Source organism: Macaca mulatta, chromosome 20 (assembly GCF_049350105.2).
Source record: "Macaca mulatta isolate MMU2019108-1 chromosome 20, T2T-MMU8v2.0, whole genome shotgun sequence".
Lineage (NCBI taxonomy): Eukaryota > Metazoa > Chordata > Mammalia > Primates > Cercopithecidae > Macaca > Macaca mulatta.
The window spans coordinates 76,484,516-76,497,701 of NC_133425.1; the positions used below are offsets into that span (position 1 = coordinate 76,484,516).

General features: G+C 46.4%; 1 protein-coding gene and 1 non-coding gene across 3 annotated transcripts in view; both read right to left on the minus strand.

Moving 5' to 3' along the window:
• Window positions 1-4,366: 4,366 nt before the first annotated feature.
• LOC717465 (polycystin-1-like protein 2) overlaps window positions 4,367-13,186 on the minus strand; it is a 126,784-nt gene continuing 117,964 nt past the window's right edge. For both annotated transcript variants that reach the window (XM_077986940.1, XM_015126689.3), the window contains exons 41-43: window positions 11,962-12,063; window positions 11,331-11,462; window positions 4,367-4,779 (exon numbers count right to left, since the gene is read on the minus strand). In XM_077986940.1, the coding sequence (XP_077843066.1) occupies window positions 4,618-4,779; window positions 11,331-11,462; window positions 11,962-12,063 (396 nt within the window). In that variant the 3' untranslated portion in view covers window positions 4,367-4,617. The remainder of the gene's footprint in view (window positions 4,780-11,330; window positions 11,463-11,961; window positions 12,064-13,186) is intronic.
• On the minus strand, window positions 8,898-9,003 carry LOC114674558 (U6 spliceosomal RNA). Its single transcript, XR_003725703.2, has one exon. It is a non-coding gene; the product is annotated as a U6 spliceosomal RNA (small nuclear RNA).

Here is a 13,186-nt window from a genome sequence, read left to right on the forward strand (position 1 = left end):
TCAAGAACGGGCGGACTCAAGAGAGGGCCACACAACGGGGCTTGGGGTTTCCATCTTTATGGGTTTAAGAAATGGATATGCACGAAGGTTTCTGGAATAAGGTGGAGACTTCTCAGAACTGTGGTACCACCTTTTTTTACACCAAATATGGGTGTTCCCGGAATTGTCATGGTGCCAGTGGGTGTGTGACTTAGTATGTTAATGAGTACCAGGTGAAGCCTAGGTCGAAGCCTAGGTCAAAGCCAGCGCCACATTGGGTCCAGTTGGTTTTAGCCAGCTTAGCCCACACCCTGGTTTTTCAGGGTCTTATCAGCCCATAGCTTGTGTAGCTATTTCAACAGTTTCCTTTTGTTAGGTAGAACTGCAGCCTGGAAGTTTCTATTCTCCTGCAACCACTCTGTATCGTTCCTGTCTCAAAGACTCCCAGGGACCCCAAACAGGACCGGCAGAATCCAGAAGCTTACTTAAAGAGGAATAAAGACTTGTCCAAGGGTCAGAAGTGGCTTCTTGGTGGAGACTGGACCCAAGCCAGTCACTAATGCAAAAATATTCAAAACGCAGAGGGCTGAGACCCAGTGTGCACAACTCCTTGTTTCATCAGCCAGCCGTGTGACCAAAGCCTTCCGAGAAAAACCGAAGTCATCATCCCAATCCAAGAAGTCAGAAAAAAATTAGGTTCTGGGAAAGACCTCACCTTTAACACAGATTTTATAGAGTGGCCATGAGTCAGCAAATAAATACTGTTGTGAAAAACACCTTAAGCTCCACACACACCTTTAAGTACTGTTACCAGAAAGGGCTCCCAACCCAGACCCCAAGAGAGGGCTCTGGGACCTCATGCAAGAAAGAATTTGGGGCGAGTCTATAAAGCGAAAGCACGTTTATTAGAGAAGTAAAGAAAAAAAAGAATGGCTTCTCCATAGACAGAGCAGCAGTATGGCTGCTCAACTGAGTATACTTAATAGTTATTTCTTGATTTTATGCTAAACAAGGGGTGGATTATTCAAGAATTCTCCAGAAAAGGGGCAGGGATTTCCTAGAACTAAGGCTTCTTCCACTTTTTAGACTATACGGTAACTTCTGGACGTTGCCATGGCATTTGTAAACTGTATGCTGGTGGGAGTGTTGTTTTAACATGCTAATGTATTATAATTAGCATATACTGAGCAGTGAGGCCTACCAGAGGTCGCCATCTTGGTTTTGGTGAGTTTTGGCCAACTTCTTTACGGCATCCTATTTTATCAGCAGGGCCTTTATGACCTGTATCTTGTGCCAACCCTAGCTCATCCTGTGACTAAGCGAGGCAGGTGAATCACTTGTGATCAGGAGTTTGAGACCAACCTGGCCAACAAGAAGAGACCCCGTCTCTACTACAAATCCAAAATTTAGCCAGGCGTGGTGGCAGGTGCCTGTAATCCCAGCTACTCAGGAGGCTGAGGCACGAGAATCACTTGAGCCTGGGAGGCAGAGGTTGCAGTGAGCTGAGATCACACCACTGCACTCCAGATTGGGTGACAGAGCGAGACTCTTCTTCAGAAAAAAAAGAAAAAGAAAAAGAATGCCTAACCTCCTGGGAATGCAGCCCACCAGGTCTCAGCCTCATTTTGCCCAGCCCATATTCAAGATGGAGTTGTTCTTGTTCAAACACCTCAAACAGTACCACAGGGTGCACATCATGGAGTGTGTGTGTGTGTGTGTGTGTGTTTGGGGAGCCATATGTTGTTGCACTGAGCTTCTGCCCTGCTATGAACTTAGGGTTGCCACCACATCTATGCAGTGGCTTGCAAGGGCCGTCATGCCCACTTTTCTTTGAGCAAATCATTCCCGTCTATTGAGGCTTTGCTATGTGCTTGGCACTATGCAAACATCTTTTTAATCCTCTCCAAACCTCTTTCTGGCAGATGTTATGCTTATTTCATAGATGAGACTCAGAAGTTAAGGCACTTCCCAGCGGTGGGATCACGGAGGCGTTTTGTGGCTTAAGTAGCTCCTAGGTAGCAGTAGTAGACCTTGGCCTCTACGCTGATTAGAAGGCAATTGTTCTCTTTTTTGTTATTTTGAGACGAAGTCTAGCTCTGTGCAGTGGCGTGATCTTGGCTCACTGCAACCTCTGCCTCCCAGGTTCAAGCGATTCTCCTGCCTCAGCCTCCTGAGTGGCTGGGACTACAGGCACGCGCCACCATGCCCGACTAATTTTTGTATTTTTAGTAGAGACAGGGTTTTACTATGTTGGCCAGGCTGTTCTCAAACTCCTGACCTCATGAACCGCCTGCCTCAGCCTCCCAAAGTGCTGGGATTACAGGCGTGACCCACTGCGCCTGGCCTTTTTTTTTATTTTTTGAGATGAGGTCTCGTTCTGTTGCCCAGGCTGGAGGGCAGTGACAATATCACGGCTCACTGCAGCCTCTACCTCTCAGGCTCAGATGATCCTCCCACATTAGCCTCCTGAGTAGCTGGGACTACAGGAGTGCAGCACCATGCTCAGCTAATTTTTTTTAAAAAACTTTGTAGAGACAGGGTCTTGCTGTGTTGCCCAGTGTGGTCTTGAACTCCTGTATTCAAGCGATCTGCCCCCTTGGCCTCCCAAAGTGCTGGGATTACAGGCATGAGCCACTGTGCCCGGCCAGCAACTGCTCTTAAGCTCTGCTCCACTTGCCTTCATTGACTGGATCACACTGGTCTACGCTGCCCTACAGATCTTGGCTATCTTCTCTAATGTCAAGATTTTGTTTTCTATTGTTGTTTCATTACAAGCCAGTGCAGCATCAAGCCACTTACACCCTAACATATTTATTCTCAGCTCCACTAACTCATGATGGAAAGAAAAAGATCACACATCAACATCAACATATGGGCTACAAACAGGCCCTTCCACCAAAAAATACGAGGTGTGCTTTTTTTTGGTAAGAAGCATTGAAGACAGTCAAATTTTTTTTTCCGTTTCAACCTAATAATCTTTGTAACCTCCTGGTTTGAGATTTTAAAGGTCATCTCATTGCCCATTTAGTATAAGCACCGGAAAATTGCAGGTGGTTTTTTTCTTCCAGGTGTTTTGAGAAGGGCTCATTCATCTCTTTGAGCTGATAGACATCTTTTCCTCTTATAACAATACAATAGACTGGGTGCAATTGCTCACGCCTGTAATCCCAGCACTGTGGGAGACCTAGTGGGCAGATCAGGTGAGGCCAGGAGTTCAAGACCAGCCTGGTTAACATGGTGAAACCCCGTCTCTACAAAAAAATGCAAAAATTACCCAGACATGGTTTTGTGTGCCTGTAGTCCCAGATGCTGGGAAGGCTGAGGCACAAGAATCACTTGATCCCGGGAGGCAGAGGTTGCAGTGAGCTGAAATCATGCCACTGCATTTCAGCCTGGGCAACAGAGTGAGACCCTATCTTAAACGAACAAACAAAAACAGAAAACTTTTATAACCCAGTATTCCCCATATTTATTTGACCCAGAGATATTTTTGGAGGAATGACACCTGTTCTGGATTGAATTGTGGCTCCTAAAGAGATATGCCAAAGTCCTAAGTCCCAGTTCTTCAGATGTGACCATATTGGAGAACAGGATCCCTGCAGATGTATTATAATTAGTTCAGATGAGGTCACCCTTGACTAGGATGGGCCCCTAATCCAATATGGCCATTGTCCTGAGAAGAGGAGAAGGAACACAGGCTCTCAGCAAGCTTCTTCCCATCTGGGAGTGATGCATCTAGAAGCCGGGGGATACCAAGGCTTGCTGGCCAACACCAAAAGCTGGAAGAGGCAAGAAGGATTCTTCCCTACAGCCCTCAGAGGGAGCATGGCACTGCCAACATCTTTTTTCCTTCTTTTCTTTCTCTTTTTTTTTTTTTTCTTTTTTTGTGAGACAGAGTCTTGCTCTGTCACCCGGGCTGGAGTACAGCGGTGCCACCTAGACTCACTGCAACCTCCGCCTCCCAGGTTCAAGTGATTTTCCTGCCTCAGCCTCCTGAGTAGCTGGGACTACAGGTGTCTACCACCACACCTGGCTAATTTTTGTATCTTTAGTAGAGACAGGGTTTCACCATGTTGGCCAGGCTGCTCTCAAACTCCTGGCCTCAAGTGATCCGCACGCCTCAGCCTCCTAAAGTGCTGGGATTATAGGCGTGAGCCACGGCGCCCGGCCACTGCTAACATCTTGATTGCAGACTTCCAGTCTCCAGAGCCGGCACAGAATACATTTCTGTTGTTTTAAGCTACTCAGTTTGTGACACTTTGTTCTGGGAAACTAATACAGCATCCATTAGCATCTCTCGGACAGTTTGAGAAGCCCTGAACTAGAATCATTCAAAAGCAATCCCCAATGGACCAAAAAGACGAAATAATTAGTCTGTGGAGGAAACTGTTTTCCCAAACTCCAGGTAATATTTGTTTTATTCCTAATAAGAGGAAATACATTTGAACAAAGAAGCTCTCATAGTATTGGCAATTTTATATATGTCTCTGTTATTCTAATTTTTTTTACTTGCTGGGCTTGGTAATTCTTCAATGGACACAAAAGCTATGACCTAGAAAGACTACAGAGTTACTGGTAAGTGCAGGTCCGAGGCCCTGGGCGTCCCCATTCATAGACGGTGGCGTGTGAACGAACAGCTTAGACCTTGGGCAAAGCTTGTGCTGGTTGAGAGCGGCGAGTCTGGGACAGGGACCCAGGCTGCTCCCTGCTGCTTTCAGGCTCCTCTCTCTTACACTTAATGCCCAGGAAACTGAATATTTTCATCAGCAGCAGATCTACGATCTCCCCTTCCTCCGATAGCTGCAAGAGAGAAAGAACCAAGCAATGTACACAGAACCATCTTCTTTGGGGGTTTTTCTGTCTAAGGCGAAATCACAGTTTTTATTTATTTATTTATTTGTTTGTTTGTTTATTTATGTATTTTTATTTTTGTTTGAGACGGAGTCTGGCTCTGTCACCCAGGCTGGAGTGCAGTAGCGCAATCTGGCTCACTGCAACCTCTGTCTCCCGGGTTCAAGCGATTCTCCTGCTTCAGCCTCCTGAGTAGCTGGGACTACAGGCGCCTGCCACCAAGCCAGGCTAATTTTTATATTTTTAGTAGAGAGAGAGTTTTACCATGTTGGCCAGGCAGGGCTCAAACTCCTGACGTCAAGTGATCCGCCTGCCTCGGCCTCCCAAAGTGCTGGGATGATGACAGGCTTGAGCCATTGCATCGTGCCCAGCTCAAATCAGTTTTATTGTCCAGTTTGGTCCCAACCTAGGTCCCTTCACTGTTCAGAGCTTTTTTAGGGTGGGAAGGCCTCCCTCTAGGAATCCCAAGGGTGTGTGCTCCATCCTTTATCCTCAGAGGGTCCCTCCTCCTCTCTGTTGAGGATGACTGGGTTTTCACGGCAACATTTCAAATTCCCAAGCCAGCGCAGAGTAAGCCTCGGCTGGGCGGCTGACCCTGAAGTTAAACAGCACATGGGCCCCCTTCTGAGATAAGCGTCTCCCCTTTTCCTGTAGGTCAGAGTGTTGGTGGTGGCTCCTTTCATTCTTTTTTTCTTTTTTCTTTTTTTTGATACAGAGTCTGGCTCTGTCACCCAGGCTGGAGTGCAGTTGTTCAATCTCGGCTCACTGCAGCCTCTGCCTCCCGGATTCCAGCGATTCTCCTGCCTCAGCCTCCCGAGTAGCTGGGATTATAGGCACCCACCAACATGCCCAGCTAATTTTTGTATTTTTGGTGGAGACAAGGTTTCACCATGTTGATGGAGCTGGTCTCAAACTCCTGACCTCAGGTGATCCACCCACCTCGGCCTCCCAAAGTGCTAGGATTATAGGTGTGAGCCACCACACCCGGCCCTTTAGTTCCTTATTATTATTCCTTCTGCTTGCTGTGTTTATCCTCTGGCCTGGCTTGGTATGGGAGGAAGTTCTGGGAATGAAAAACTCAATAGGTGTTTCTCTCCGGACACTTCTCAACCATATATACATATTTAAGAGTGACTTAAAGCAAAGAAAGAACAAATTTTAGGAAACAGGAATGGCAGACTTCACATAAGGGATGTAGGTGCCAAACAGGCATGTTCAGTAAACTGGTCAGAAAATGCCCTCTACCACGCCAACAGAGGCTGGGGTGGAATTTATGTACAGGCTGAGCACGGGGGCTTATATCTGTAATCCCAGGATTTTCGGAGGCCAAGATGAGAAGATTACTTGATTCTAGGAATCTGAGTCCATCCTGGGCAATATAGTGAGACCCCACCTCTACAAATAACTTTTTAAATCACAGCCAGGCATGATGGCTCACACCTGTAATCCCAGCATTTTGGGAGGCTGAGGTGGGTGGATCACCTGAGGTCAGGAATTCAAGACCAACCTGGCCAACATGGTGAAACACCGTCTCTACTAAAAATACAAAATTAGCCGGGCGTGCTGGGCACATGCCTGTAATCCCAGCTACTTGGGAGGCTGAGGCAGAAGAATTGCTTGAATCTAGGAGGCAGAGGTTGCAGTGAGCCGAGATTGTGCCATTGCACTCCAGCCTGGCAACAAGAGCAAAATTCCATCTCAAGAAAAAAAAAAAAAAGTTTAAACATCAGGCCAGTGTGATGATTCACACCTGTAATTCCAGCACTGTGGGAGGCTGAGGCAGGCGGGTCGCTTGTGCCCAGGAATTTGAGACCAGGCCAGCCAACACGGGGAAACCCCAACTCTACCAAAAAAAAAAAAAAAAAAAAGGCGTGGTGCAGTCCCAGCTACTGGGAAGGCTGAGGTGGGAGGATGGCTTGAGCCCGGGAGGCCGACATTCCAGTGGGCCGAGATTGCACCACCGCACTCCAGCCTGGGTGAGAGAGCAAGCCCCTTTCTCAAAAGCAAGCGAGCAAACAAACAGAAGAATTTATGTACACAGGTCCTGCGCATTGCTGCTGGGAATCTAAAATGGTACAGCTGCTTCAGAAAACAGTGTGGCAGGTCTTCAAACAATTAAAGAGTTACTGTGTAACCCAAAAATGTCACTTCTAGGTATATGCCCAAGAGAAGTGGAAACATATGTCCATAGGAAATCCTGACCACAAATGTTCATAGCAGCATTGTTTATAAAAGCCAAAATACAGAAACAACCCAAATACCCATCAGCTGAGGAACGGATAAGCACATTGTTGTTATATCCACACAAAGGAATATGACTCAGCCGTAAAAAGGAATGACATGTGGATGCATGCTACGGCATAGATGAATCTTGAAAACATGATGCTAAATGAAATAAGCCAGACACAAAAGGCCACGTATTGTACGAGCCCATTTATATGAATATGAATTTCCAGAATAGGCAAATCCAAAGAAATAGAACGTAGTTTAGTGGTTGCCAGGGGCTGGAGGCATGGATATGGAAGGTGATTATTAATAGGTAGGGGGCTTCTTTGTGGTATTGAAAATGTTCTGGGCCCAGCTGTGGTGGCTCACACCTGTAATCCCAGCACTTTGGGAGGCCGAGGTTAGCAGATTGCCTGAGATGAGGAGTTCGAGACCACCTTGGCCAACATGGTAAGACCCGTCTCTACTAAAAATACAAAAAATTAGCTGGGTGTGGTGGTGGGCACCTATAATCCCAGCTACTCGGGAGGCTGAGGTAGAAGAATCACCTGAACTCGGGAGGCAGAGGTTGCAGTGAGCCAAGATCACGCGACTGCACTCCAGCCTGGGTGACAGAACAAGACTCTGTCTCCAAAAAAAAAAAAAAAAAAAAAAGAAAATATTCTGGAATTAGTGATGATGTTTGCACAACTCTGTGAATATACTAAAAAACATTTAATTGTATGATTTAAAATGGTTAATTTTATGGCATGTGAAATATATCTTCATTGTTAAAAATATAATTTATTTACAATGGATGAGTTGAGTCTTCTGGTAGAAGGAACCCACTCTGGCTACCTAATTGCATCTCCAAATTAAGGTACAGTTGGAGTACCTGGGCATCAGACCTAGCAATGCTCTCTGCTTCCTTGCTAAAATGGAAATATTTCCCCAATGCCACAAAATTGTTTTTGATATATCAAATCTTTTTGCAGGACAAAGGCATTGTGGTATAATATGAACCATATTTGGTCTTTGACCTTGGTTCCTGTCACAGAGCTCCTGAAACCCTTAGAATTTACTAACAGGAGTATCTTTTGCTATTCATAATGAGCCCTCTTTCATGACACCTGAGTTTTTGCTAATGAGTGACTTAGGGCAGGCCCCTAGATAGCTCCAGGAAGGGGCAGGTCACAAGAAAATTCTCAGATGGTCAAGTCTCTGATAAAAAAAAAAAAAAAAAAGCCATAATATTTACATATAATCCACACACATTCTCCTGTGTACTTTAAGTCATCATCTATAAGTACCATTAAGTACTTATAATACTTAACACAACGTAAATGCTATGTAAATAGTTGTTATACAGGTTGAGTATCCCTTATCCAAAATGCTTGGGATGACAAGTGTTTTGTGTTTCAGACTTTTTTCAGATTTTGGAATTTACATAATGAGGTATCTTGGGAATAGGACCTAAGACTAAAGAGGAAATTTATTTATGTTTATATACACCTTATACACATAGCCTGGAGGTCATTTTATACAATGTGTATTTTTAATTCTTATTTGTTTATTTTTTAAAGATAGGGTCTTGCTGTGTCGTGCAGGCTAGAGAGCAGTGGTGTGATCATGGCTTACCTGGGCTCAAGCTGTCCTCCCCAGTAGCTAGAACAAGAGGGACATGCCATCAGGCCCAGCAAATTTTTGTATTTTTTGTACAGATAGGGTCTTGCTATATTGCCCAGGCTGGTCTTGAACTCCTGGCCTCAAGTGATTCTCCTGTCTCAGCTTCCCAAAGTGCTGGGATTGCAGGCGTGAGCCACTGGGCCCAGCCCAGTATATATTTTTTTTATTTTAAAATTTAAAATATGAAACACTTCATAAATTTGCATGACCTCCTTGCGTAGGGGTCACACTGATCTTCTCTGTAGCATTCCAATTTTAGCATATGTGCTGCTGAGTGAACACTGGCTCAGTATTTTCAATAATTTTGTGCATGAAACAAAGTTTGTATTAAGTAGTTATGTGTGGAATTTTCCACGTGTCACCTCATGTGAGCATGCATACAACTTTGGATTTTGGAGCATTCTGGATTTCTGATTTTTGGATTAGGGATGCCCAATCGGTATAAGATACTCAGTTGGTGTCTGCTGGAGAATTGCTTGGTGTGTGGGGAAAATCTCCACACATTTGGTCACAGAAGTGTTCTGTGTTTAGTGAGAGTTTAGTAGAAGTAAAAATTTGTGTTTCCTTTCCAAACACAGATCGGGGACACACATTACAAGTGTACCAGAGACCATTTAGCAACAGAGGAGGGGCAGCATTCTTAGCATTCTTGAATCCTGTGGGCAATAATTTCCTGGTTTCCAGGAAAAATAACTCTTTAAAATGATCCTTTAACATGATGGAGTATGTCACCTTTAAGAAATCTTTTGCAATTTAGAAAAACAACAACAATACCAAATTGCTGCTCTTGTATAGAAATGGAAAAATTCAAAGAAGAGTGTCTTAAGGGTTTCTTTGTTAGACAGGCAGATTTTTCCTTTTTTTTCTTTTGAGACAGGATCTTGCTTTGTCACCCAGGCTGGAGTGCAGTGGCATGATCACAGCTCACTGCAGCCTCCACCTCCTGGGCTCAGGTGATCCTCGCACCTCAGCCTCCTGTGTAGCTAGGACTGCAGGTGTGTGCCACCACACCTGGCTTAGGCATACAGATTGAAAGAACCTTTCAACTGGGATAGGAAGGGTGAGCTGCATAATATGTCACCCTTCACACAGCTATACCTCCAGAAGGGCAGGAAAAAAACAAAACAAAACCATACATCCAAGTCAGACAGACCCAGGTTGAAATTCCACCTTTCCTACTTTCTAGCTCTGTGGTTCTAGGTAAATGATTTCAACTCTGTGAGCCTTGGTTTCTGTCTCTGTAAGTTGTGAATAATTATACCTACTTCACAGAGCTGTTGTGAGGATTAAATAAAATGTGCAAAGCCTTCAGCACAACTTCCATTGTGAAGAGAGTGCTCTGTGGGTGGTGCTGGTGGCTGTTATTAATCTGCAGTCTATGTGCTCATATCCCTCTTCCTGCAGGGAGTTCAGCAGGCCAACTGGAGAATTGCTTGGTGAAAATCTCCACACATTTGGTCAGAAAGTGTTCTGTGTTAGAGAGTTTAGTAGAAATAAAAATTTGTATTTTTTTTCTGTGAAAAAAAAAATGGATGTGAGGTTGACCATGAGTGCCCAGCTTGCTGCCCTCTGAGCCATGAAGACGTGGGTTGAGGTTTTGGAGTGCAGTATACGTTCTCAACCTTGGGTGTTCATTAACATTAAAATTACCCAAAGAGAGGACTGGGTGTGGTGGCTCACGCCTGTAATTCCAGCACTTAGGGAAGCCGAGGTTGGTGGATCACCTGAGGTCAGGAGTTGAAGACCAGCCTAACCAACGTGGTAAAACCCTGTTTCTACTAAATACAAAAAAATTAGCTGAGTGTGGTGGCAGGTGCCTGTAATCCCAGCTACTTGGGAGGCTGAGGCAAGAGAATTGCTTGAACCCAGGAGGTGGAGGTTGCAGTGAGCCAAGATTGTGCCATTGCACTCCAGCCTGGGCAACAAGAGCAAAAACTCCATCTCAAAAAAAAAAAAAAAAAAAAAATTCCCAAAGAGACTTCAAACATACCAAGGGCTGGCTCATTACCCCAGAGGTTCTGTTGGTATTGGTCTCTGTTGGTGTTGGTCTCTGTTGGTGTTGGTCTCAGTTGGTATTGGTCTCTGTTGGTATTGGTCTCCTCTGTTGGTGTTGGTCTCTGCTGGTGTTGGTCTCTGTTGCTATTAGCCTTGGTTGGTGTTGGTCTCTGTTGGTGTTGGTCTCTGTTGGTGTTGGTCTCTGTTGGTATTGGTCTCCTCTGTTGGTGTTGGTCTCTGTTGGTGTTGGTCTCTGTTGGTATTGGTCTCCTCTGTTGGTGTTGGTCTCTGTTGGTGTTGGTCTCTGGTGGGGCAGCCGTTGTTTCCAAAAGGCCCCAGGTGATTCTAAGGTGCACTCAGGGTGGAGGTCGCTGGTGTTGTGAACAGAGTCCCAAACTGGGAATCAGGAGGCCTGGCTCTGACACCAGCCCTGGCCCTCACTTGCTTGTGATTTTGGAGAATTAATGTCCTCCGTCTATGCCTCAGTTTCCCCTCCTGTGAAATGAGGGCTCTGAGCTACAATGATCTCTCAAGTCCTCTAAAGTCTAATGCCGCTCCAGCCTCTTCATAGTTCAGCATCAATGGCTGATCAGGAATAGGACAAAGCGACTCACCTGATAGTATTTTTGCTCCTCACTGAAGGCCACCAGGATGACAGAGACAAACAGGTTCAGCACCACAAATGTCATAAAAACGATGCAGGACCCAATGAGGAAGGAGCCAAGCACTGGGCTATGGTCCAGGACCTGTCAGAAAGAAAGCCAGGGTCATCGAGTGTCCTGGGTCCCAGCAGCCACTTCCCCTACTGGAAACCCTCAGAGGGAAAACGGTCCTCAGAGCTAGGCAGAGCCTGGAGCCAGGAAGGTCCCCTCTGCTTGAGGCTGAGAGAGCTGGGCAAGGAGGGAATGGGCAGCCCTTCACTTTCCACCGCTGCCACCTCCAAAGATGCTGCCCTTTCTGCCCAGGGTAGGGGGTGTTTCCTTTGGGAGACCCCTCTACAGCCCTCCCCTGAGTAGCCAGTGCCCGATGTTCCTCTGTGAGCAGGGGTCCCAAAGGCAAGCTGAGGGCTCTAGCAGGGGTGTCCACCTAGGGGAGGGAAAGCATTTCTGTTTGTCCAAACTTGCCCGATGCTTGCCAGGTCATGGGCCCAAGGGATGGCACGGGGTGGGGTGGGCAGGGAGTGCTTTTTCTCATCTTCATAGAGGCTCAGTGTAGATGGCAGCACCTGTGCCCTCACCCCATTACCTCCTCGTAGTTGAAGATTCCCAGCTGAAGGCTGATCATCGTCTCTGCCGCATCAAAGAGGGTTTTGTAGGAACGGAGTTTCCAACCAAACATTAAGTTCGACTGTCATGGAAAGAATTCTCATGAACAGGGAAGGAGGCTGCCAAGGAGCACAAAACCTGCTGTTTCACAGTGGGGTGGGTAGTCTGTGTCAGCCACAGCCCTGGCCGGGCTGGTCAAGCTACTGTACCTAAAGGGGTGTGCAAGTGGGTGTGCATACACAACTGGTTTTTGTTTGTTTGTGAGACGGAGTCTTGCTCTGTCACCCAGGCTGGAGTACAATGGTTCGATCTCAGCTCACTGCAGCCTCCGCCTCGTGGGTTCAAGCGATTCTCCTGCCTCAGCCTCACAAGTAGCTAGGACTACAGGCACACACCACCACGTCTGGCTAATTTTTATATTTTTCATAGAGACAGGGTTTCTCCACGTTGGTCAGGCTGGCCTCGAACTCAGGACCTCAGGTGATCCACCCGCCTTGGCCTCCCAAAGTGCTAGGATTATGGGCGTGAGCCACCGCACCTGGTCCACAACTGGTTCTATATGGCATGCATGTGTTTCTCTCTGTAGGTCTGTGCGTGCAAGGCCACACATGTGTCTGTGTGACAGTGTACATGTACATGCCTGTGACCATCAATATCTACACATATGCACTTGTGTGTATGTATGTGTATATATGTGTATGTGTGTGCATATGCATGTGTATATGTGTATGTGTGTATCCATGTGTAGTGTTTGTGCGCATATGTATGTGTGTATATTTGTATGTATGTGTTTACGTGTGCGTGTGCATGTGTGTATATATGTGCACGCCTGTGCACATACATGTGTATGTGTATACGTGTGCGTGTGTATGTGTGCACATGTGCATGTGTGTGCATCCATGTGCATGTGTGTGCATGTGTGTGTCATGTTTCTGGAAGTGCTGCCTGGATGACCTTGTCCAGAACCTTTGCTGTGTCCACGGCCTGTTGATGATGCCCATCTTTGTGTGCATCAGGATGAGAGAGTGCCCAGGGTGCCTCTGGGACTCACGCAGGCACCTGCTAAGCCACCTGGCTGTGTTCTCCAGATGTGGCCCAAATACCTGGCAATGAAACTGGGCACTCTGTGGCTCCAAATTCTTCGCTCTGGGGAACTGGGTTGAACGGATGATGGGCTTCTGCCTGGGGGAGGCCCTCCCCTCACC